We start from the raw sequence: 25,669 nt of genomic DNA, 5'->3' as shown, positions 1-25,669 counted from the left end.
TCACGATCTCGCCATTCGTGGGTTCGAGCCCCGCGTCGGGCTCTGTGCCGACCGCTCGGAGCGTGGAGCCCGCTTCGGATTCTGTGTCTCCCTCTCTCTACCTGACCCTTCCCTGCTCACACTCCTTCGGTTTCTCTCTCTCAAAAATAAACAAGCATTCCAATGCAGACTCTGACTCAGCAGGTCTGGCTCGGGGCCTGGGATGCTGCATTTCCAACGAGCTCCTGGGGACGCCCGTGCTGTTGGAACTCAAACCGCATTTGGCAGTATTCAGCAATTCAGGCCTCAAGTGTTTAGAACGGGGCCTGGCCCAGAGGAAGGGCTGGGAGGTGTTCCTGGCTGCTTTTACCTGGCACCTCTCAGGGAAGCGTATGGCTTCTGGTAGCTTCTGCCTTCCCCGTCCTTCATGCCGCTCTGCTCTCCGGATCCTCGGCCGTGCTGAAGTTTCTGATACCTTTGGGCTATTCTGAACCTCCTCTGGGGTCTGTGCTGGGGGCCCTGAAGAGGGACAGATGTTGCGGGGGGGAGGCGGGCCGGCAGAGGACGATCTCAGGAGAGAATTGAGAAGGGAAACAGGAAGGGGGGGCGGTGGAAAGCAGCGTCTCTCGAGGCCCACTCACCTGAGTGTCCGGGCTCACTCTGATGTGAGCTTCACCGCCCAAACCACACTCCTCGCAGCTTCCCCCCGCCCCTCCCGCCTCCCTGCCACCTCCGCTCCCGCCACCTCTGCTTCCGGCGGGAAAGACACAGGTGACCTCAGCCAGGGTGCCAGCAGCACTTCTGGGCTGGAACCGCAGGCCTGAAGGCATTGGCCACATCCTCCTGATCGCAGCACCCCACAGCCCTTTCCTCACCCTGACCCCAACCCCCTCCCCCGCTCCTGGCCTCTGGCCACCAGGCCTGGTGTGATCCCTAGCCCTGGCTGGGGGAAGGGTGAGGCTGGGGATCCTAGGTGCTCCTGGAGAGGTGGAGGAGGCTGGGGGGTGGGCGGCCGCAGGGGCTGGGGGGCAGGGGTGTAGAGGGAGGCTGGGAGTTGGGCAGCTGCAGGGGCTGGGGAGCAGGGGGTGTAGAGGGAGGTCGGGGGTGGGCGGCTGCAGGGGCTGGGTGGCAGGGGGTATAGATGGAGGCCGGGGGTGGGTGGCCGCAGGGGCTGGGGGGCAGGGGGTGTAGAGGGAGGCCGGGGGTGGGCGGCTGCAGGGGCTGGGTGGCAGGGGGTATAGATGGAGGCCGGGGGTGGGTGGCCGCAGGGGCTGGGGGGCAGGGGGTGTAGAGGGAGGCCGGGGGTGGGCGGCTGCAGGGGCTGGGTGGCAGGGGGTATAGATGGAGGCCGGGGGTGGGTGGCCGCAGGGGCTGGGGGGCAGGGGGTGTAGAGGGAGGTCGGGGGTGGGCGGCTGCAGGGGCTGGGTGGCAGGGGGTATAGATGGAGGCCGGGGGTGGGTGGCCGCAGGGGCTGGGGGGCAGGAGGTGTAGAGGGAGGCCGGCGGTGGGTGGCCACAGGGGCTGGGGAGCAGGGGGTGTAGAGGGAGGCCGGGAGTTGGGCGGCCGCAGGGGCTGGGGGGCAGGGAGTGTAGAGGGAGGCTGGGAGTTGGGTGGCCACAGGGTCTGGGGGGCAGGAGGTGTAGAGGGAGGCCGGGGGTGGGTGGCCACGGGGCTGGGGGGCAGGGGGTGTAGAGGGAGGTGGGATGGCCGAGTGTGGGACACGAGCTGCCTCTCCCAGCACACCCTCGCTCATGGTCTCTATATTTCATCTTCCAGCCTGTTTCGAGGGGTCCCCCTCGACGCCCTGTGTTCTGGGAACACAAATCACTCATCGCTTAGGAGCTGGTGGGGGCCTCCCAGCCCGTGCAGCTGGCTGCCTCGGCTCTGTTTTGAAGCTCCTTCCCGGGGAGCAGGGCCCTGAGGACCTGAGCTAATCATGCGCTCCTCGGGCCTCCCCCCCGACAAAGAGCGGTGCAGTCCGGGGCCCTTACCCTCTGCTGCTTTGAGGTTGGCTCGTGAGCTCCTGGAGGCCCGTGAGATCAAGGTCACTGGTTCAAGCCTCACGTAGGGGGTCGAAGCGAGCTTCCCTCCTCTCCACTGAGGCCGCCCTGCCCCTGCCCGGTTGTGTCCTAAATGGGGGGCCTCCGGGTGGGGCCTGAGAAGCTCCCTCACCCCAGAGGCTGCCCCTGAGGGCTGAAGAGAGTCCCATTTCCCCCGAGGGCGACAAGGTGCCCGGGTCAGAGTCCTCCAACTAGAGGCTGCCTCTCTTGGAAGAGCTTTCAGGTTCATAGGACCCCATCCCATCCATGTGGGGCGGGGAAGGCTGAGCCCAAAGAGGGGATGCTGGGCACTTTTGGTTCCTGCTTATCCAGACTCTGTCTGGTCCCCCGTTTCTGGTAGCCGCGCCCCACTTCTCTTTGGAAATCCACCTTCCTGCATCAGGTGAGGTCGCGGTCAAGCCGTCGGTCAAAGGACCCCATCCTCTCCAGCCAAGGGGTGGGCGTTTGAGCTCATTTAGCCAGTGAGGCTCCCTGAATCCTACTGGAACGAGCCAGGAAACAGCTGGGGGGGTGCGGGGGTGGGGGGGAACCTGAAGGGGGTCTTTGTAGCGCTACCCCTCCGAGCTCCCTCTGCTCCCCCCTGAGGCCTGAGTCTCCCGCTCTTTCCAGAACCTGTAAGCCACTCTAGATTCTTCTGGCTAGCTCTTCCTCTGGCCTGCAGCCTTAGCACCTGTGACTGGTGAGCTGGTGGCCCTGCGGGGACCAGAAGTCAGGTGTCCAGATTCCCAGCCAGCGCTCTCGTCCCCCGGGAGGACTGAAATGCAGTGGAACGGAAGAGAAGAAATGAATATTCTCGCCCGTGGCCCCCTGGTGGGCAGGGGAGGTCGGTGGCTCAACCACGCTGGGACACTGGGCAGGTGGGGTCGGCCAGCAAGGCTCCCTGCCCAGCACCAGCCCCCCCCACCCCCCCTCCGGCAGGTGGTAGGAGCTCCGCCCTGGCTGCAGGGCTTCCCGGGGAACAAGCATTTGGTAAACAGAGCATGTGCTGACCTGGTTGAGACGAGCCAGGGTGGGTTTGTGACTCCGTGGTGGGAGAACCCACAATGGGGCCGCGTCTAACTCACTCTGAAAGCGAAACTAGCCACCCACCAAATACTCGGGCCTCTGCTAGTTCTGAGAGCTCCTTCTTAACCAGCACCCAAAAGTGGAAACAAGTCAGTGGGACAGATTCAAGGTCAGCCAGCCAGCTGGGGTGTGTACCTGGGTCTCACTAAGACCTTGAAAGTGAGGCCTTCAACCATGGAGCCAGCCAGGAAGACATCGCGCTGTAAACCCCCTTTCTAGGGTCACTTACCGCTTGATCTCACCAGGCAGTAGGAGGTGCTTCTTAGGCCCTCTTGGATTGTCCCCTCAGACACCTGGCTTCCAGGCCTGCGTCACACTGCCAGAGAGAGAGAAACAGAGGGGATGAGTTGGGGAGGGGCAGAGAGAGAGGGAGACACAGATTCCCAAGCAGGTTCCAGGCTCTGAGCCGTCAGCACAGAGCCCGACGCGGGGCTTGAACTCACAGATTGTGAGATCATGACCTCAGCCAAAGTCCCATGCTTAATGGACTGAGCCACCCAGGCGCCCCAGGCACACTTCTCTTGTGTTTTCACCGGCTTCTCACCTTGCTGCCCGCCCCCCTCCCCTCGCCCTGGGCTGGTCAGCCATTGCCGAAGGGTGGGGGGGGGGAGGGCTGGGGGGGGGCAATTAAAGACAAGTTTAAATCTTAAACCTGTGCGCTGAGATCTGAAATCTTAAATCCGTGCGTGTGGCAAAGGCACCTGCCTCGGGAATTCCAGTTGCAAGCCACAGAACCCAGCCTGCCTTCTTCCATTGGAAAAGGAATTTATTTAGGATATTCTGATGTGGGGGCATCTCCGGCAGGACCCGCAAATCGGGCTCAGGGGGGTGGGGCATCTGGGATGTGATGTTCTTTTTTTTTTTTTTTTCCTAAGTGTATTTATTTTGAGAGAGACAAAGACAGCGCGAGTGGGGGAGGGACAGAGAGAGAGAGAGAATCCCAAGCAGGCTCCGAAATGCCAGCTGCGGAGCCCGACGCGGGGCTCGAACCGACGAACTGTGAGATCGCGACCTGAGCCGCAACCAAGAGTTGGATGCTCAACCGACTGAGCCACCCAGGCGCCCCTGGGACGTGACGCTCTGATGCCACCCTTCTCGGCCTCCTTGCCAGTCTCGCCGGCTCCCAGACTGAGGTCTGCGACGGAGACGTCAGAGTAGAGGAGCCTGGTCACGTGCTCACCTGCCCCGCTGCAAAGGAGTCTGGGAAAGTAGTGCTTCGGCTCGTTGCTTGGGACACCGGGCTCCCGCCGAGAGAAGCAAACACCTCAAACACAGGAAAGGTTTGCAAAGCTCCGTGACCACGACGGAAGATAAATATCTGGCCGACGCCCGAGAAGAAGAAGCACCTGCAACAGAGGGTCCTTTGTCAGCCCTGGACCTCAGCCACCCCCGCCCTCCCACCCCCTCGCCCGATGTCCCTTCCTGTGTTGTCTTCTGAGGCAGGCCTGGTCGCGGGGGAGTGTTGTGTATTCGTTAGAATTTATGGCCAGGATTTTAAGCGGGAGGATTTCACGTGTTTTGAAATCCAGACGTTCGGCGTCTCTTGGAAATCAGCCTTTGGTGGCGGGCCCGAGCCACCTCTGCTGTCAGTGGAGTCTCTCTCTACGCGATGCAGGGCCACGTGTGGCCCACCTCACGCCTGCCCACTGCCGGAAGCTGGCATCCTCACTGCTCGGGGGTCCCCTGTTCTCTGGGGGTCCGGGGTTCCTGGCCCTGTAGCCAGGCTTGACTGAGAGGCATCGTTCCAGAGCTCGGGCCGATTCCCATCTAACTGCTGTCCTCCAAGCAGACGTTGTAGGCAGTGGTGACAGCCAGACCCAAGCTCCATACAGGGGCCTCTACATTTTTTTTTTTCTTCCGATTCCTTAATAAAAACACCTAGAAAAACAGGCAAGCAAGCACGACTTCTAGATGGAGAGGAACTTCTCACAGACACATCGCAAACATCACACATTCTCTTTCGCCGGTGCAACACCTAGATTGTCTTCTGAGAAAGATGACAGATCTTGGTGAAACCCGCTTAAGAAAAAGCGAAAGGATTCTTTTCTACCTGTTTCCCACGGGAAAGGGGGCAACCAGTTGAAGGTGTCGGTAGAGGGTCTCTGGCGCTCTCCGGACTGTCCCCGTCACGGGACTCTGGCCCGGTAGTCAGGAGACGGGGGTCGGGAGTCGAGATGAGGGTGGACAGAAAGCTTCTCTCCCTGGGCTCCTTCGGGGCAGGGGGGGTGGTCCCAGGGGCCTGGGGACGGGAGGATTTTCAGGTTCCTTGGGAGAGGCGGGACGTGATCAGGAGCCCTCAGGGGAATGCCACCCCCGCAAAGGGTCCTCCACTTTTGTTTCCTATTTGGTTCTAATTTTATTCACTTTCTTAAGTGGATACTCTGTTCCCAGGAAAGAAAGGTCAAATTGCACACAAGACTCTTCCGGAGAGTTCCTCCCCCTCCTCTCCCTCCTGGGTCTCCCAGCTGGAAAATCTCTAGGGATTCCTTCCACTTGGTGCACGTGCTAGTTCACAGCCATGCTCACACACACGCGTGCACGCACGCACGCACACACATTCACATGCACGCACGCACGCACATTCGCACGCACGCACAGTTAGCCTTACACACGCACACGCACAGCAACCCCTTCACCAATGCCCACCCTTGCACACCTCCACGCTCCCCCCCCCCAACGCAGGTGCACCTTCACACCCATCACACGCTCCCGGCACGGGTGCTCACACCTACTCACCATCACACCCTCACGTGTGCACCCTGACACACGGACTCCTGCCCACGTAACGCACGTATACGAAGAGGCGCACGCACACACCCACACGCGTGCACACACCTTCTCACATTTACACACTCACTCGCATCGGCCCCTCCCGCACGGGGCAGAGCATGTTACCCACTTCGTTCTGAGCTCAGCTTTTGTTGGTTCCTCCACACCCCCTGGGGATGGTGCCGGGTCAGGCGCGGAGAATTGCCTGCTTGGGTTTGTCGCGGCTGTGTCGCCTTGCATGGTCCTTTCTCCGCTTACCCGGCGTCCTCCGTGGATGCCCATTCCGGCTGCTTCCCGTCTTGGCGCGCACGTTTCCTACGCGGGCCTGCCTCTGTCTGCAGGATGAACTTGGGACACGGCGCTGCTGGGTCACGGGCCGGAGCGACGGACGGATGTCGTCACATTGCGCCCCCAGAGAGGTCGTGCCGCTCGGAGCTCACACCAGCGACGGGAGCCACCCTTTAAAACCACGCCGATGGCGAGCCTTTGGAATCTTCGATACATTCCTCCCCGAGTCGTTTTTTTAATTTGTATCTGCTGGAATCTTCGTTGTATCTGATTCGGAACACTTGAGTCTTTCTTTTTTCCTTCCTTCCATGCATCTTGACATCTTCTGTATGCTGGGTCATTGCTAAGCTCTGGAGCTGTCTGGATTCAGTCACACACGGATCCTGCTGCCAGGGGGGTCCTAGTGTAGACTCATAAACAGTCATGACACGAGATGGGGTAACCGGCACGTGCATAGAATCCGACCTGGCTGGGTGGGGGGTCAGGGAAGGACTGGCTTTAAATCGGGGAGCTGAGTTAGTCCAGGACGAGTGGGATGGGAATGACGTGACCGACTTTTCTGCCCGCCCCCCCCCCCCCCCGCTCCCTGCAGGCGTGAGTACTCAAAGTCCCATGTCCCTCAACCCCTTCAAGGCCCAGGCAAGGCGGGACAGCCAGTCCCCCTGGAGGAGTCCTGGCGAGTGGAAGGCATGGTTTATGCAAGATGTGAGCTGCTTGGGGTGCTGGTGTTCGAGGGGCTGGTGAACCAGCCACTCACGGGAACACGGAAACGCGCGGGTATCGAATCTGGAGCCCGGGAGGCTGGCGAAGTGACGGCGGAGACTGGGGAGGGTGGCGGCTTACGTGGGGGGCGAGGAAGAGGAAGCCAGGAGCCCCCACATGTGCTTGGCCCGTGGCGCCTACAGAAGTGGGGTCCCCGGGCAGTGGCAGTTGAGCTGCTGGGGCTTTGCTATGAAAGCTGAGGGTGCAGGGGTGAGGGGCTGTTGTTTCGCAACGGGCACTGTGAGGACGCGTGGGAGGCATGGAGGGCACAGGAGAGGCCGTCGTAGGAGTCAGGGTTTGATGCACTTGGCCGTTCCGGTGCTGGGAGGGGAGGAGGCTAAGTCCAACCCCCAGAATCCCTGAGATAAAGGTCTGGGCAGGTCTCAGTGAGCTCGGTCAGGCCTCTGGCATTGGAGAAGCTTCTGGATTCTTCTTCGGGTTACCTCAGAGAATCTGATGTCCTCCATCAGACGCACCTGGTTCTAATCCTGGCTCTGCCACGTTTTGTCAGATGACCCCTGGGCCTCGATTTCCTGGCCTGAAAATGGGAAAGGGGCTGGCGCTGTAGAGAGCGGGGCGGGCAGGGGTCTGGGCGCACGGCCCCGAGGTGTGGGGACAGGCCTGAGAGCCGCAGCGCCTGAGCCGGAGGAAAGTTCAGAGACGATGGCCAGGCTGCTCCCGCGGGGCTTTGAGGCCGAGATGCAGAGTCTGGATTGTATTATGAACGCACTGGAAACTACTGGAAGGTTTCAGCGGGGTTGCTGCAGTGAAATGGGCTGATCTGGCTCAGGGGAAGCTTGCTCCTGGCTGCTGAGTGGAGAACGGACGGGCAGGGTCAGGAGTGGAAACAGGGACGCCCGTAAGGGGGCTTCTGCGGGCCTGGCTCAGGGGCGGGTGATGGCAGGTGGGACCTGGCCCGGGGGCCGGACGGAGCAACCCGTTCTCCACCTGTTCTGTGCACCCCCTGGGCCCCCAGCCTGGCCTGCGCCCTCGCCCCCCTACCCGGCTTCAACATCCAGCTCAGGCACCCGCGGCCCCTTCTGTATCAGCCGGGGCAAAGCCCCCCGACTGCTGGTGGACGATGTGGATCGTGCAGGGTCGAAGCTCTCCGGGCTCCCGAGCCGCCCCTGCCTCTCCACCTCAGGGGTCCTGGCCGGAGCCCCTTGGCCAAAGCAGGACCCTCCTCACTACGCTATTCAAGCCGCCTCGGCGGGCGGAGGCCACGCGGTGCTGCACCCGCCCCCCCAACTCCCAGGGCCCCGGCTGGTTAGAGCCACCCCCCTCCCTCCCCTGGACCCACGCCAGCCTGGGGCCTGCTGCCGGTCCCTGCCCTTGCTGCGGGGACATCTCGGTGCTCAGCCAATGTTTGCCGAACTTGAATGAGAGAAGGGAAGAAGGAAAGGGGGTTGGGGGAGGTGAGGAGTCTCAGGCAGGCCACGCAGGGCAGGCCAATGCCGTCCCCGTGGACGAAAGTGCCGACTCCTTATTACAAGATGCGTTTGTGATTTCTGGCTTCGCCCGGGGATGTCTTTTCTCTTTATACGTGTTTTTATTTTGATTTTATTAAAAAAAAAAATGTGTCTTTATTTACTCGCCGGGGGAGGGGGCAGAGGGAGGAGAGAGCGAATCCCAAGCAGGCTCCGCACTGGTCCGAGCAGACTCAGCACAGAGCCCGACACGGGGCTCGATCCCGCGAACTGTGAGATCCCGACCTGAGCCGAAATCAAGAGTCAGAAGCTTCACCGACTGAGCCACCGAGGCGCCGCTCTTTTCATATGTTGTTTTAAAAAAGTTTTAACCGAGTTCATTTATTTTGGGGCAGGACGTACGTGCCGGTGGTACATGTGGGGTCTACAGTGAAAAAACATTCTCCCTGCCCCTTCCTGGGAGGACCAACGTTCCTGGTTTCTTGAGAAGCTCCCAGAAATATTCTGGGCTCCAGACATCTTGGCCATCTTCTCCTCTTTGTGGGGGGTGGTTCACTACCCGCTCCTGCAGCCAGAAAGCTTTGCTCGAGGGGAGGGGAGAGGAGGGAATATTGTGAGTTCATTAAACGTGCGGTGGACGGTGAGTGCTTCGGGCATGTATATCCTGCAGGAATATCCCGCTTCTTCTGGAGGCTGGATGGAACCTCACAGGTCCCCGGGCCTGGGACACTGCACGTGAATAGATGTGCGCCTTTCTAAAGAGGGGCCCTGCGGCTTCTCATCATTTGAAAAAAAAAAAACCCCTGAGCTGATCCAAAGAGCGGGGGGGGGGGGGGGAAGGAGGAGTAGGAAGCATGACCTGAGCAGGAAGGGAAGGTTCTAGAATGTCCAATAAGTGGCCCTCAAATTGCTTGCAAAGCCCTGGAAAATAGTTCCCTCTGGATGCTAAACTAAGGAAGGGGCTCCCTGGAAACCTGGGCGAAAAGGGAGGTCTCGGAGAGGTGGGTGGGATAAGAGGAGAAGCACCGGGAATACCGAAAAGGACACCTGTGTGTGTGTAAGGCCTGAGTGTGTGTGTGTGTGTGTGTGTGTGTGTGTGAGTGTGTGTGTGGCTGGGTGAAGGTGTCAGAGGTTTGCAGTGACCTGTGTGAGATGGGGTGGGGTGGGTGTAGGAGGGTGAGGGAGGGCTGCACCCCCTGGGGCTCCTGTGTGCACCAAGGCGCCTTGGCGAGGGCGATTGTGTGTGTGTGTGTGTGTGTGTGTCTGTCTGTCTGTTGCCAAGACACCCACGGTGCCCCCCCCCACCCCGCAGCGGGGGAGGGAGATCTTTATCTGGCCTCTAGGTGCTTTAGGAGTTTCAGAGTTTCTCACCAGCCTGATATCTCCCTGCCCCCCCCAACCCCCACCCCCTGTCCCCACCCCAGGCCTTGCCCCCTCCATCCTCTCTGCACAGGAAGTGGGCTGGCCCTGGGGTTTTACTTCGCTGGCCTCATCAGCCAGCTGCTACCTGGGCGGCTGGGAGTCTGAGTCGGAGCAGGGCCCTGGGGAGATGGCTGTGGACCCAGCAGCAGAGAGATCCCGAGAGAGTGCGCCGCAACCCCATGTCTCAGCCAGGTGACTTTGCCCTCACCCCTGCCCCCTTCGGTCCCCGGGCACCCAGGGGCTCCCTCCCGGCCCTGCCGCCAGCCCCGGCTGGAAGTGAAGGTCGTGGGACAGCTTTCAGCTCTCACCTAGATGCCCCAGGACGTCATCTGCCCGGACTTCCTTCTCCCAGCCCTCCCGGCCACCCCTCCCACCCCCAGCCTTATCTTGAAATCCCTCGGGAATGAGGCAGGTCCTGAGCTCATGGCTTTTGGCTTGAGGGGAAAAAAAATGCTGGTCCCTAGTGCTGGGACCTACCTCTCCTGCCCGGCCCATCCCTGGGGACGCTGGGGCTGCTCTGGGGCAAGGGGCCTTCCAACCCAGAGGGGTGAAGGAAGAGGTGGGAGGACTGGGAGAGGGGAGGCCTGCTGAGCCCCAGACAGAGGACAGAGGGATGTGGGGTGGGGGGGACAGGCGAGCCCCCTCCTCACAGCTATGGAAAGGCGCCCCCCGGGTGAAGTGCTCCCGAGGAGGCTGAGGGGCAGGAGAGGAGAGAGGGGGGGCCTCTCCGAGACCTGGCCCTGAAGCGGGGTGGCCAGGGAAGCCCTGGGCGGGAGGCCAGACCTGCAGGTTTGAGTCCGGATCTGTCCCGCCCTTGGCCGTGTGAGGGGGCAGCTCAGTAGTGTCTCCGGGCACCTTTGGAGGGCCGGGCACCTCTCTCCTGCCCTGGGGAACGAGGCCTCCTGCCCTGAACTGTATTCGGAGCACCTCGGGGGTGGGGGAGCTGAGGGGCAGAGCCAGCTCTGAGGGTCCCCTTCCTAGCCCCACATCCAGGGTCTAGAGCCCCAGGGGTTAAACAGCAAGAGGCAAGCCCCCTCCCCTCCCCCCACCGCTCCCCCCCTCCGGGTGTGTGTGTGTGTGTGTGTGGCCAGGAGGACAAGGGAAGACAGAGCCCGTCAAGGTCAGTGGTCTGGCTACTGAGCTCCTTCCTCACATCCTCCCCCTCCCCCAAGCACCCCAAGTCCCGCAGCGTCAGCCCTGCGGGAACTCAGGCGGTAATGACCCATTCAACCCCTAGCTTCCCCCACCCCCACCCCCACCCCCTCCACTCCGGCCTTGGCCTCCTCATCTGAGAAAAGGAGTCATAATGGTACCTTCTCCCGGGGTTACTGTAAGGGCTAAATGAAGTGTCATCTGCTGAGTGCTGAGGACCGGGGCACAGAGTGAGGGCCGAGTATTAGTCACCATCGCCATCATCATCCCTGTCACCATCATGACTGTCATCACCATCATTGTCACCGTCATTATCATCTCCTCGCCTGAAATCAGAGGACTGGCTATGAGTCCAGCCTCTTGGGCAGTGCGGAGCTCAGTCTTGGCATCCATCAAAGGGGCGGGTGACGACAGCCACCTTCCCGGGCTGTGGTGGGGACCTATGAGTCAGTGTGGGTGTGGACAGCTTTGCAGTTGGGAAGGGCATGGTGCGTGGGTGTGCGTGGGAACCTAGGGCTAAGGGCGCTTGGGGCTCAGAGGTCCTACTTGCTTGCTCTCCCTGAGGCTGGCCCGTGACCTTGAGCAGGTTCCTTAACCTCCCTGAGGCTCCTTTGAGTGGGCTAGGAGCCCTCCCAGCCCCAAGCCCCTCTGGTGCCCCCCACGCATCCCCCACCCATGTGCTTTGCAACCTTGGAGAGTACACGCGCCCTTTCTGATGGGAGCGGTGGGGAGCTCATTCTAGATAATGCTTCTGCTCCTGCCGGCTCACCCCTGCTGGGGCTGTGGTTTGGCCTTGACCTTCCTGTGATCTTGTATGCCTTTGCCCTGACCCTCCTCCCCTCACCCTGGGGCTCTGTGCCAGGTCCTGTCTTGGGCATGGGGTTGCCTTGCTGGCTGGCGCTGGCCGAGGGTGACACCCTCCAGGGGACTGACGGGGCCTGTGCCCAAGGCCACGATCGAGCGACTAGGGGGCACAGCAGGGCTTGCTGGACCCCCTTAGGGTCCCAACCCTGTGCCCTGTGCTGTCGGGGGTTCCCAAGGAAAGAAGTAACCAGCCCCCACCCCCACTCCAGCTGGGAAGCCCACCCCACTAAGGGGACGGTGGGCCAAGCAAGGAGGAGCCCGTGGGCCCCTCTCTGGGCTCCTTTTTGAACCCAGGCCGGAGACCTGACTGTGGGCCTGGGCCCCTGCCGGACCCGGACTCCAGGGCAGGGAGGCTGTCGGCCTTACCTCTGGGACCAGTGCCCCGGACAGGGTCTGGGCAGGGACAGAGGATGTGAGAGAACAGGCCTTGGGGGTGAACGTGGCCGTGACATCCCAGTTCTGCCCCCTTCTGCGCGTGTGACCTTGGCGGGTTGAGGACCCGGAGCCTTAGTTTCCTCATCTGTGGGAGGGGCTAAGACAAGCACCCACCCCCAAGCTGCTGGGCAGATAAGATTATCTGATGTATGTAAAGCGCTCGGTCCATGAGTATTGTGAGGTCATCAGTACGTGTCTTCGGTGGGTCGTGTGAATGGTCTCGGTGGGTGGGACAAGTTACCGGAGTCCCTGCCTGGGCCCTGTCCTGGCTCAGATTCCACAGCTGCCTCTTTTCTGCTCTATGGCCTTGGGCAAGTTGCTTCACCTCTCTGTGCCTCAGTTTCCTCACCTGAAAATGGAGATAATAAGGGTATCATCTGGTAGATGGCCTTATCGCTTCATTTAAAGAGTTGAAAACAGCCCGGCCTACAGGAGCCTCCCGATGAACAGGTTTTGGTGTGATTAAGGGGCAGCGGGGCACGGCGGTGGGGGGGGGGGGGGGCTCTAATCCCAGCTCTGTGCTGGCCTCGCTGTGTGGACTGGAGCAAGTCTTCCCTTTTTTTTTTGAGTCTCAGTTCCTCCAGCTTTTGAACAAGGGGTTGGGTTCGCTCAGAGGGCCCTTTCAGCTCTGACAACGTGTGGGGCTCTGAATCCCGGAAGGAAGGGAGTGTGTGGGCGGGGCCGAGGTACCAGCAGGTGCAAAGGCCCTGAGGCCGGACGGTGCTGGCTCTGTAGGGTCCAGCCCGCCGCCCGGAGTGGCGGGTGTTCACTTGTGCCTTCTCTTCTTCCTCCCTCCAGGGCTCCCTTCCCTAGCTCCCACGCATGGATGTGATGGCGGCTCCTGGTCTGCCCTGGTGTCTGTCCCTCCTTGTCCTCTTCCTGCCCCTGGCCATCCCTCGGGCATCCACAGCGGTGAACGGTGAGGACCCTGGCATCCGGATAGCCGTGCTTTTCTTGGGAAGGTGGCCAACAGCCATCTAGAAGCCCTTTCAGGACCCCCGCTTCTCGGCAGGGGCAGGAGGCCGGGAGGGAGGGAGGCGAGGGCGATGGGACCAGAGATCAGGCGTCCACCTTCTCCCTCGGTCCTTCTGTCCTGCTGTATCCACACGTCCCTCCACGCCAAAGGAAGACACTGGCTTTTCGTCCCTGCTCTGCCTCGGCCTGCCTCTGGGACCTTGCAGGCTCTGGGGCTCAGTTTTGTCCTCTCTGAAATGGATCTGCCCAGATCTTTTCTGCCCAGCAGGGTCGCCTACCTCCCCATCTGGTGGGCACAGGGTGCAGGGCGCAGGGTGGTAGGCCGGCCCCGGAGGGCACCCTGCAGCCGGCCACTCACGCCTCTTTTTGTCGGCAGACCCCTCCAAGCTCGCGTGCTTCTACAACTCAAAAGCCAACATCTCCTGTGTCTGGAGCTGGGATGGGGACCTACAGGCCACATCCTGTAGGATCCACGCTAAGCCGGATCAACGGTGAGTGTCCCGCGAAACCACAGCATCTCGAGACGGGGGCGGGGGGCGGGGCAGGGTGGGTCTTCTAATCATTGCCATTTAGACACTTGGAATGCCTTCCTTGTAGATGCCAAGATGTTACGCTTTGAGCATTTGGACTGATGGGACCCCCAGACCCCTGGCAGCACATTAGGCTGGAAAAGCTAGGAGGCAGATGTTTAGACGCCTGAGACCAGGGCGGGCGTGAGGAACAGGGGTCCAGGCTGCAGTGCAGGGGCCAGGGATGGGCTGGACAACGTAGTCTGGGGACACAGAGCTGTAAGACCTGTTATGCCAAGGTTACCCTGGACTTGAGAAGCCAAGGGGGAGAAGGAAGGGGGCTCCCCAGGAGGAGTCAGCGGGGGGTTTCTGTGACCCAAACGTTCTGGGTGGCTGTGGCAAAGGTGACTCTGAGTGGATGGTGATTCTACGGGGTTCCAAAGGCTCCATCAAGCCCCACAGGAAGATTCTGGAGGGCTTTCGGCGTGGAGGCCGCCTGCCCTAGAAGGTCGCTGTGGCTACTGCGGGGCCGGGCTGGGGAGGGGTGGGGAAGGTGTCTACGACGGGAGGCGGAACAGAATTCTGCCTCTGCAGAGGTTGGCACAGAGCCCCGCGCCGACCGGCCCTGCTGGATGGGGGACCGTCCCCAGGGCCGGCTCTGGGGGGCCCTCCTTCTGTCCTAAGGAGGTTCTTTTCCCTTGGAAGGTCTTGGAACAAATCCTGTGAGCTGCTTCCGATGGGATCGGCCTCTTGGGCCTGTTACCTGATCCTTGGATCCCCAGATGTGAGTAGTGGGAGCTGAGAAGAGAGCCCGTGGGGAGGGCAGGGGCCCTCCCCGTTTTCCAAGCACCAGCAGGTTATGTCCATTCTTAAGGGGCAGGAGAACGTGGAGATGGGCTCGCACAGCGCACAGGCTCTGGGTGCAGAGGCGTGGGTTTGAATCCGGACGCCCCTGCTGACCAGATGCATGACTTTGGGTTTCTCACCTGCAGCAAGAATCCACCGGAGGAGTGGCCAAGGCCCCCCGAGCATTTGCCTGCCCGCAGGGGATACTCACTACCTGGCCATTTCCTTCCCCAAAAGTCAGGGTGTGGGGGTGGGGAGAAATGGAGGAAGGGAGGCTTTCATACTCAAAGCTATTGTTCCAGATCTACGTTTCCGGGGGCGGTGGTGGGGGGGGGGGTTGGTTAACCTGCTTGCACACCTCTTGTGATGGGGAACTCCCTCCCCCACCCCGAGGCAGCCCACCCCCCCTTTAGAGCATGGATCAAATTCATGCCTGTTTTCTGTAAATTAAGATTCACTGGCACAGAGCCACGCCCGTTCTCCTGCGGGTTGTCTCTGGCTGCTTTTGCAGGACAGCGACAGAGCTGGGTAGTCGTGACCGAGACCGCTTGACCTGCAAAGCTAGAAAGAGTTCCTATCTGCACCTTTGCGGAGAAAGTTGGCCGACCCCCTGCTTTAGCTGGGGGGGCTCGCGGAGGGGCTCCACTTTTACTGGGGTCTCGATCTTCCCCCTCCTGTATCCCCCCCCCCCCTTGCAGACTCAGAGTCTGACTTCGGCTGACACCGTGGACATGAGGGTGATGTGCCACGAAGGGGAGAGGTGGAGGGTGCTGATGACCCAGAAATTCAAGCCCTTTGAGAACCGTGAGCGAAGAATCTGGAAGCAGGGGGGAGCGGGGGGGGGGGGCGGGTACTGGGGCGGACTGGGAACCTCCTTCCCTGTCTTTCCCTTGGGGGATCCTGCCTGTCCCAGTCCCTCTCCACACCCGCGTGCGAGCTGTCACTGCCTGCCGCCCTCGGGATGCAGTCCCGATTCCTTACCCTGCTATTCGAGGCTCAGGGTCTGGCCCTGGCTTCCCAATCTAGGACTCCTCCTCTTGTGGCTTGTGTTCCTGCCACGACCAAAGTCCAGCTCTCCGAATTCAGCGTGCCCCTCCGTGCCTCTGAGCCCTTGCACGTGCGGGTGCCACAGCCCGCAAGGCTCTTCCTACCAGGAAAGTCCCCACCCACCCTTCAGGGCTCAGGGGAGAGTCACCTCCTCCAGGAGGCCTTCCCAGACTCTCCCAGCCCTTTGTGCCTCCTCCTTCAGGGTGTTTAGGTCCTGGGTCCTCACTGCCTGAACAGGGGACTGTTCCCCTCACTGGGCTGTGAGCTCCTGAGGGCGGAGTGTTTGTGATCCCTCTGTCTCCACTCCAAATACTCAGCACCAGGCCTCATCTGGGCAGTGCTCCGGGAAGGTTTGTTGAATGACTGGGTGTCCAACTCCAGCCGCAGACCACGGAGGGGCCATCTCTAAGGAAGAGAGGGCGAGAGCTAGGCAGCTCTCTCTCTCTCTTTTTTAATGTTTATTTTTGAGACAGAGAGAGAGAGAGCGTGCATGAGTGGGGGGGCGGGTAGAGGGAGAGGGCGACCACGGAATCCCAGCACGTCTTGGTTTTATCACCTCAGCATCGTGTCCCGGCGTCCCCCAAGCTCACTCTCCCTTCCTGTCTCCCTCTGTCCCTCTCTTGCTTCCAGTTCGCCTCATGGCCCCCGACTCCCTCCAAGTCACCCACGTAGGGACCCACAGATGCAACATAACCTGGAAAGTCCGCCAGTCCTCCCACTACATTGAAAGATACCTGGAGTTTGAGGCCCGGAAAAGGTCCCCAGGCCACAGCTGGGAGGTGAGTGCCCTGCCCTGGTTCCTCCTTCCTGCCCCGGTCACCCTGTCCATCCTTCATCTCAGCCAAGCCACGGCGGCCCCGAGGCTATTGCCAGCTCCGATCCCCCCCTGCCTCCATGTGCCCCCTGACAACCCAGAGCTTCCAGCTGGTGGCAGATGCCGGGCTGGCACCAGGACACGGTCTTACCTAGCCAAGAGGCCGGTGACTGTCCTCTCCGGGAGATTTCAGAGACCCCGGGAAGCCACCTTTCCGTTCTTCAAATCCGGTGTGGTCAGCATCCACTGGGGTCGGTCGCCTACCCATTCACTTACCCGCTCCCTCATTTGCTCGCTCACTCAGCAAACACGGAGTACCTACTATGTGCTCCCGGGGGGGGGGGCAAAGAGGGTGGAGGACGAAACTGACCAGATCACCCCCCCCCCCTGGGGTCAGGAAACTCACATGGAGGGCGGGGAGACTGTCTGCAAACAGGACCCTGGAGACTATGAGATATTGATCAGTGCTACCCAGGAAATTAAATGGGATGACATCATTTGAGAGGGCCTAGAGCAGGCCCTCGGGTCAGGTGGCCACAGAAGGCTGCTTGTGGGATCCGAGGGCCAAGGAGGAGCAGACCCTGCAAAGGTTTGGGGAGGGCTTTCCAAGCAGAGGAAAGAGACACCGCAAAGACAAGACCCTGTGTGTCTGAGGGCTGGCGGAGGGCGGGGGGTGGGGTGGGGGGGGGGAGAGCGGGGAGGAGCAAAGAGGGATCCAGAGGTGGGCGGGGTCCCTGGGAAAATCCTCTTTCTGGGCGCGTGGAAAATAGACTGCAGCAGAGTTTGGGTGGGAGCAGGGAGACCAGCCCCGGCCTGAGATGGGGGAAGGAGAGGAGAGAAGGGGAAGGGTCCAGAATAGGTTCCGCAGGGGGAACCAGCTGATGGGCGGCAGGCTTTGTGTGTGGAGGCTGAGTGAGAGGGAGGGGTTCGGGATGAGCTTGGGGTTGGGGCCTCAGCACTGGGGAGTCAGGGAGCCTTCTGGTAGGACTGGGTGAGGGGGCATGGAGGCTGGAGGGGAGGAAGGAAGGAGCTCCTTGCTCAGCCTCCCAGGCAGCCCTGCCATGGGAGGTGAGGAGGGCTGTGGGGACCCCTCTGCTCTGACAGCCCCCACCCCTGCCTGTCTCTGCCCCAGGAGGCCTCCCTGCTGACCCTCGCGCAGAACCAGCAATGGATTTGCCTGGAGACCCTCACTCCAGACACCCAGTATGAACTTCAAGTGCGGGTCAGGCCCCAGCTGGGCAAAAACGAGGCTTGGAGCCCATGGAGCCAGCCCCTGGCCTTCAGGACGAGGCCCGCAGGTACCAGTGGGCAGAAGGGGTGGGACAGAGCTCAGGCAGGAGAGGGGCTGGCTGGGGTGTGATCCGAGGGCAGCTGGCGGGGGAGGCCTGGGGACGGGGTCCAGGGCTTGGCCCCAGCAGCGGCGGGGGGATGCTGGAGGGACCTGGGCGATGGGGGCCCTTCTCTAACCCCTCTCCCTGCTTCTCCCACCCCCGGGCAGCCCCAGGGAAGGAGGCTGTGCCCTTTTCTTGGGTGGGCCACATCATCATAGGCATCAGCAGCGCCTTTGGCTTCATCATCTCGGCCTACTTGCTGGCCAACTGCCGGTACATCGGGCCATGGTAAGCGCCCTCCCTTCCTGCTCCTTCGTGCTCTCCTCTGACACACGCACCGACACGCTGGTGCTCCCTCTGCCCTCCCAAGAGTCCCCCCTGCCTAACACCTGGCTTTGCCCTGCCACCCACCCCCAAAGATGGAACCGGCCTCAGGGGACCCGAGGAAGGAGAGCCCCATGGCAACCCTGCCCCGAGCGTTACTCTCAGGAGCTGAGTGTGTGTGTGTGTGTGTGTGTGCACATGCCGGCTGTCTGCGCGTGTGTCCTCACGGGTCTCTCTAGGTCCGGGCACGCGTTGGTGTATTTCTTTATTTCTTGAGCCCCCCAGCTCAGTGCCAGGCCTGGGGCGGAGTGCTGGGAATGCAGGGGCAGGCCACACGCATGCAATCTGGAGCCCACAGACCCATGGGAGAAGGCAGACGTTTACCAATTACACACAAGTACAATGACACGCCACGAGGAGGATGGCAAAGGAAGATGTTCGATGTATTGGAAACAGACATCAGGGAGAGGAACCTTGGCTGAGGGGTGGCTGGCAGAAGCTTCTCCAAGGAAGTGATGGGTCCCTTGAAATCTGAAGGAGGAGCTAAGCAGGCAGGGTGGAGGGGGTTGGGGAGCACATCCCAAACAGAAGAAACCGGGTGTGCAGAGACCCTACGTGAAGGGGGTGGAGGAGAGGGCTGACCCGACATCTGCCGGGCAGACGGGCTTTCTGGGGCCTTGGGGCTCTGACTACATTTTGAAGCAGGTGCCTACAGATACTGGGGCATTCTGCTTGGCAGGCTGAGCACGGGCTGGAAGTCGGCCCCCACTCACTACCCTCCTAGAACCGGGTGCCCTTGGGCAGTGCACAACCTGAACCACCATCCATGACAGCCTGGACTAGGAGACCCACGATCTGGCCTCTCTCCTGCCTCCTTCCTCCTGGTTCACTCTACTCCAGACGCCTGGCTGTGTGTGGTCCCTGACCAGTCTGGCTCACGTGCCCCCCACTCCCCACACCCCCAGCAGCCCTACATTTTCTCTTTCACAGTCCGCTGCTTTCTGTTTGCATAGAATGCATGACAATGTCGCACACTTGGTTCGGGTCTGTCTCTTCTTAAGATCGGGGGCCTTCTCTGTTTGCCATTCTTGTGTCCCCTCCCTTACTGGGCATTCCCTTGATACTGATCAAATGAATGAACGTGGAGGGGTTCGGTACCCTACCTTCAGGGCCGTGGGGGGCTGGCCGGACACCATGGCCCCCTTCCCTTCTCATCCACCTTCCCTCCCTCCCTCTCTCCTGTTCAGGCTGAAGAAGGTTCTGAAATGTCACATCCCAGATCCCTCAGAATTTTTCTCGCAGCTGAAGTCAGTGCATGGAGGAGATTTCCAGGTAGGACTCCGGAGGTGGAGGCCAGAAGCAGGCACGGCCGGCTTGGGCTGGCCAGAGAGCGGGCAGAGGTGTGAGTGGGTTTGCGCTTTGCGAAAGGAGACAAAATAAGGAAGGGAATAGCCTCCGGGGTGGCGGTGGGCCCCTTTCCCCAGCTCTGGCACCAGCCTTCTCAGGCTGAATGGCACCTCCCGTCTGAGCCAGACTTACTGGGTTCTAATCCCGGCTCCGCCCCTTGTTGGCTGTGTGACGTTTGGTAAGTTAGAGAACTTCTCTGTGCTCCGTTTCCTCGCCTGTAAAAAGGGGAGGGAAATAGTGTTACCAGGCGTATGGACCCACTGCCTGGGACACAGTAAGTGCTCGAGGGGCCCTAGCGGGAGTTGCTGTCCCCAGTCTGTCCGCCGAGCGGGGCTTGCCAGGTACCAATTCTCGCGACCCCATCACTTGCGCAGACCTTCTTCGTGGGCGCAGGGCTTCCACTGACCCTGCGCAAAGCCCCGAGCAGGCTCCCTGCCTCGTCCCCGGTGCTAACAAGTCCTCCAGCCACGCCTCGTCACTTGAGACACAGATTCACGGTTAAAGCGTGGGCCCCCGAGAGTAGTAACACTCTGAACCCCATTTCAACCTCAGTCGCCTCCCCTCCCCGAGCCCACACTTGCTTCAGGAAGGAAGTGTCAAGGGAGGTGGGGGATGCGGTGGGCTGCTTCTGTCACCCTCCCCTCCCCAGGCTCTCTAGATTCGGTGGGGGGGGGGGCGGGGTGGGGGTGGGGGTGGAAGGAGATCCGGAGGAGCCCCGAGGGGCCGGGAAGCCACGCTGGGCCCCAGCTATCAAGAGCCGGAGTTCTCTGTTACCGGGGATCAGGGCCCCTTCTGGAATTCTTTGGAAAACTCCCAAGACTGGGGATCGCTACCCTACGGTTCTCCTGATGTGCAGGAATGCATCTCCTTAAAATTCTTCCTAAAGCCCTAAGGGTCGTGAGGTCCCTGTCAACAGAGGCATTCATACAAGCCTTGGCTGACTATCTAGGTTCTAAGGGACTAGGACCTTCCGGGTGGGAGTGAGCTCCTTCCCGGAGGGGTGCAAACCACCCCATCTTCCCATGAGGGCATCCCCAGGCCTAGATGCCTGCCCCCCGCCCTCGGGTGTGGAGGGGGGGGTATCCCAAGGAGGCCCTGGGGAGGCACGATGTGCTCGGGGGTTGGGGCTGGCCAAGAGGGACCCCATCCTCTCCTCTGTGTCGGGGTGGGAGGCCCGCTCCTCTCTCTCTACCCCAAGACCTCCGGCGACAGGGCCACAAGGCCCGCTGCCCTGTCCACGGGATCTGGGAGTGTGCGTGCCAGTGTGTGAGCGTGCGAGAGGGGGAGAGAAGCTTCTCCTTGCGCCCTCCCCCCCCCCCCCCCCCCCCGCTTCAGGGCACTGTGGACGGAGGCCCTGGGCCCAGGAAGTGGCTGACCACACACACCTCCGAGGGGGGCCGGCCAGGCCCTGGCACACGGGTGCTGGTCACGGGACTGGCCTCTGCTTTTTCTGGATGCCCGGCTGCCGGGCCCTAGCCTCCTCCACTGCCTCTTCTCGCGACAGACCCTGCCCAGCCTCCCCCCACCCCCCGCCCCGCCCTGCGCTCTTTCCCTCTACCCAGACCTGCTGGGCACAGGGGTGTCAGAGGAACCCATCCGGCCCGGGCCCTGTACTCAGGGGACCACAGTCTGGCTGCTGAGGGCTCCCAGGACAGAGGGCTTGTTGAGGTTCTCAAAAAACCCACTTGAAGCCCCCATCACGCCCGCCCGCCCGCCCGAGGGAATCTGTTGTCCCTCACAGGTGGCCTGCATTTCACCCTGTGCTAGGAATTCCCACCTTCATTTTCTTCTTTGACAACTTCCTGCCACCCCCCCCAACTCCCCCCACCCCCCCCACAAGGAAGTGGGGAAAGAGGTGGCTCACTGTTGTGGAATTGAGGCTCAGAGAGGTGCAGTGACCCGCCCCCGGGGTCGCACAGCTAGCGAGGGGGCCGGGGCCCGGACTGGAACGTGGTTCTCCCTGCTCTTGCCAGGGCCCTCCGGATCCCAGAGCCGAGTGGGAAGGGCTCAGGCGGGCACTTTCTTCTCTCCGTGGATGGAGGGCACGGGAGGTGGGGGCTCCACGGCGCTGGGAGGGAGAGGAGAATTGCGGGGCCATCAGGTCCCCGCCAGAGAGGTTTTTTTTTCCACGGCGCCCGGGGCCACTGGCTGTGTGATCGGCCCCGGGGCACGTCCCCTCTCCGTGCATCTGTGAAGTGAACGAGATGTGCTCCAGGGCCCTTTCCGCTTCCAACACGGGTTGGTTGATTCTCACACCGGTGCCAGCCCCCACCAGACACACGGAGGATTTTACCCTGTGCCCGGTGCCTAGATCAGCGCCAGGCTTCACAGCAGGTGCCCCAGGGACAGTCGCGCGCGGAGACAACGCATCCCCCGGGCGCCTACAGCAAGCACACTCCCTGGGCTGACCCAGAGCGTTCCCCAAGCCAGTGGGCGGGCGGGCAGTCAGGGAGGCCTTCCTGGAGGTGGCCGCCCTGCGTAGCCGGTAGTTAGAGGAGTTGTGGCTGAGAGTCTGGAGGAGGCGTCCCACTCACCTCCCCGCTGCTCTTTCTCCTGGCAGAAGTGGCTCTCCTCTCCCTTCCCCTCGTCGTCCTTCAGCCCCGACACACCGGCACCCGAGATCTCCCCGCTGGAGGTGCTGGACAGGGACGCCAAGGCCACACAGTTGCTCCTGCTACAGCAGGAGAAGGTGCCCTCCTCGTCCTCAGCCGAGACCAGCGGCCACTCGCTGACCAGCTGCTTCACCAATCAGGGCTATTTCTTCTTCCACCTCCCAGACGCTCTGGAGATCGAGGCCTGCCAGGTGTACTTCACCTATGACCCCTGCACGGAAGAGCCCGATGAGGCTGGGCCCGGGGCGCCTGCGGGGTCTCTCCTGCCACCCCTGCTGCCTCCGCCCGGGGAGGAAGACGCCTACTGCACCTTCCTCCTCGGCGGCCTGGGCCCCCCAAACACGGCCCCGGGGGGCACTGGAGCTCATGACAAGAAGCTGGCCCCCTCCCTGCAGGAGGGAGCTCCCAGAGACTGGGCCCCCCGGCCCCCGATGTCTCCCCCGCCAGGGGCACCTGAGCCGGTGGACATCCAGCCACCCCTGGAGGGCTCCGTGGAAGGAGCAAGAGAGGAGGTTCCGGGCCCGGGCCCTGGCCCTGGGGAGGGGGTCAGGGTCAGCTTCCCCTGGGCCAGCCCTCCTGGGCAAGGCCAGCTCAGAGCCCCTGCCTCCTGCCTGACCCTGAACACCGATGCCTACCTGTCCCTCCAGGAGCTGCAGGATCAGGACCCAGCTCGCTCGGGGTAGACGGCTGACCCGGCGGGTCACCGCCCACTGTGATGCCAGGCCCAGTTGAGGGCTCGCTGTCCTCAAGGCTTGTCCACTGCTGGGTCACCCGCTTTCTAGCCGTGCCCCGGACATCTCTGCCCAGAGGGCCCCCACCCAACCTAGCACACTTGGCCGTTCACTTCTAAAGACCTCAGTTGCTGCTTCCTGGTCCTATGGCCCAAGTGCAGAGTGGGGGGGTGGGGCCACCGTGACTCCCCCACTCCCTCATCAGTCACGGAGCCCCATGGCTTTTGTCCCTGAAGCATCCCTCCTCTTCAGCCCTGCAAGCACTCTTGGGGGAGCGTTCTCGGGGCTCTCCAGGGGTCTTCTCCGCAGGCTTCCTGCCCCATCTCCCCCCCTCCCCCCCTCCCCCGCAGGGCAATGAGAACAATGAGAACGCTCTTTCCAGAACGTAAATAATGGTTAAGCTGCCTCCCCCGGTTAAATCCCTGCCATGCCTCCTCACTGCCCTCCGCTTCACTTCTTGGCCCGGCCCCTGCTTCTCCAGCATCGTGTTGGGACATTCCCTTCTGGAACCTTCCTACTGAGCCACCAGAAGCTCCCTCCTGCCCCCACACCTTGGCACATGCTTGGCACCCGGTGCCTTCAGTGCCTCCTTCATCTAGGGGACAACCCCCCCTTATCCCTCCAGTGTCAGGCCCGCTTCCCTTGGAAGGAAACACTGCTTCCATTCATGTGCCCAGGCTTCAAGATTCAGTGCTGGAGGGACAGTTCTCGGGGTCACGGGATGGCTAGACCCAGCGGCTCTGTCACTCCGCCCTTGGGATCTCTCATGACCTCAGCATGCTTCGCTGCTGTGTCCTTACCACAGTATGGACACAAATCCCCCGGGGGGTGGGGGGGGGGAGAGGAGGGGACACTGGCTGGATGTTTCCATGGAGGTTTCACAGACTCCTAAGGCATGCTGCTGGAAAGTGAACCTCCTGTCAGTAGCAGGTTCCGATGCTGTCCCAGGGAGCCCAGATCTGGGCCCCTGCCACTCCACCCTCTACTGGGGGGACCTCTTCCGTGGCTCCGGGGCTGGCACACCGCCTCCAGAAGCGCAACTCCGTTCACCGCACTTGACACGGGGTACCTGGCACCCCACCGTATCCCCCGGATGAGATAATGAACCGTCTGGAACCGTCTTGCTCGGACTCCCAGTGCCCGGCTGCCTTCACATAGGGGGCGTCATCCACCGCACAGAGCACCCCCGGCGCCTTGACCCGTGTGAGGTCAAGACTCAGAGAGGCAAAGCCCCATGCCCTCTAGGCTCCAGCACGCCCATTCCAGCAAGAGGCTCATCCCCTTTACAATGGCAATTCTCCCCCCCCCCCCAACGCAAACACACAGACACACACAGAGCCGGCCCCTTCCTTCTTGGCGCTCCCCACCACCTCTCCATCTCTCTTCCCTTTTGTCTCTGGCATTCGCCACACCTGCGACGTCTGTCACAATCTTGCCCCCATACTACCAACCTCAGCCAAGAAAGGACTTCGTCCAAGCTCAGCGGGGGACCAGACAGGTCCTCTATTTATAGGCCCTGCTCCTCCCTGATTGGGCACTTGACACAAGCCCACCCATAGGCTGACAAGCAGCCTATGAGCTGGCTCAGAAAATAAGCTCTGCCCAATCAGAGAGGCGGGGCCCGAACCGGCCAATCAGGTTACTCTCCGTCTCGAGAGGTTGCACTCAGGGAGGGAGGCACCTGGGAGCACGTCCTTGCGGAAAAGGCGCCCTCAGAGAAGGCAGCGGAGGACTTTTGTCCTGTATAGAGGACAGCGCCGGGCTCTGTTAACAGAGACTCTTGCTGCCAAGGAGGCTGCTGCCTGTTCACTCAAGATTCTTGTTTTCCTTAGAAAACAAGAATACACTCCCCCTTTCCTGAGGTTGTCTGAGTCTTGGATCCTTCCCACGGAAGAGCTTCATTACCTGGCCAGCTCACGTCCCACCTCCTACCATGTGATGCCATGTGTTCTGGGCCACAGAGCTCCTCGGTCCTGATCTGAGCCTCAGACCCGAGCTCGTGCCCAGACCCTTGCGCTGTGTCCCGGGACCAACCGAGAGGCCGCTCTGCAAGCCAGGTTCCACTTTGAAGCGTTCTTGGGATGGTTACATTTCTCATTTGTAGTGTATGTATCAGTGACCTGCGTGTGCCATCTCTGTTACTGTGTACTTAATATTTTCCTGTAACTCCATTCACTATTTTGTTTACTTGTATTTAAAGACAAATCGTCCCGTTGCTTCCGTGAATGGTATTCTCTGTAAATAAAAGGGAACTCTAAGAAGTAAATACAATAAAACAAAATGTCTCCATCTGTTGCCAGCTGGAAATCCGCTTTCTTAGTTTAAAGAGGAGATTAGCGGGCCGCTTGGGTGGCTCAGTCAGTTGAGCGACGGACTTCACCTCAGGTCATGATCTCGCGGTTCACGAGTTCGAGCCCCCGAGTCCCGCATGGGGCTCTGTGCGACAGCTCGGAGCCTGGACCCTGCTTCGGGCTCTGTGTTTCCGTCTCTCTCTCTCTCTCTCTCTGCCTCTCCCCCACTCACGCTCTATAAAAAATAAATTAAAAAAACAAAAACACTAAAAAATGTTTTTAAAGAGGAGAGAAAGCAAAAAGATTATAAGAGGAATATCATTTTCACTAATAGGAGTCAGGTTTCTCTTATTCTGTGCCTAGGCACCTTCTGACATGGTCTCATGGGAAAATAAAAATAAAATATCATAAAAATAGGACTAATATGTACATTTAATGTAATATAAAGTAATATAATATAAACTGAATATAATAAATGTAAATAAAGTTATATATATATATATAATTTTTTCCCCCTTTCAGTGCCTTTGACTCTGAACAGTTGGACCAGATCACAGAT

At 60.9% G+C, this 25,669-nt stretch overlaps 1 protein-coding gene across 1 annotated transcript; it reads left to right on the top strand.

Moving 5' to 3' along the window:
- Nucleotides 1-9,850: 9,850 nt before the first annotated feature.
- IL2RB (interleukin 2 receptor subunit beta) lies at nucleotides 9,851-25,118 on the top strand. Its single transcript, XM_047065801.1, has 10 exons — nucleotides 9,851-9,964; nucleotides 13,022-13,142; nucleotides 13,575-13,689; nucleotides 14,413-14,491; nucleotides 15,252-15,357; nucleotides 16,231-16,379; nucleotides 17,547-17,712; nucleotides 17,913-18,033; nucleotides 19,317-19,401; nucleotides 22,037-25,118. The coding sequence occupies exons 2-10, from the start codon at nucleotides 13,046-13,048 to the stop codon at nucleotides 22,769-22,771; spliced, it is 1,653 nt and encodes a 550-aa protein (XP_046921757.1). The 5' UTR covers nucleotides 9,851-9,964; nucleotides 13,022-13,045; the 3' UTR covers nucleotides 22,772-25,118.
- Nucleotides 25,119-25,669: the final 551 nt, after the last annotated feature.

The sequence above is a fragment of the Lynx rufus genome, unplaced genomic scaffold (genome assembly GCF_022079265.1).
Source record: "Lynx rufus isolate CCGP_SWC_20201006 ecotype Redwood Valley unplaced genomic scaffold, mLynRuf1.p SCAF_7, whole genome shotgun sequence".
Lineage (NCBI taxonomy): Eukaryota > Metazoa > Chordata > Mammalia > Carnivora > Felidae > Lynx > Lynx rufus.
Note: the sequence above shows the minus strand (reverse complement) of the source record. Positions and strands in the feature narration are given on the sequence as shown.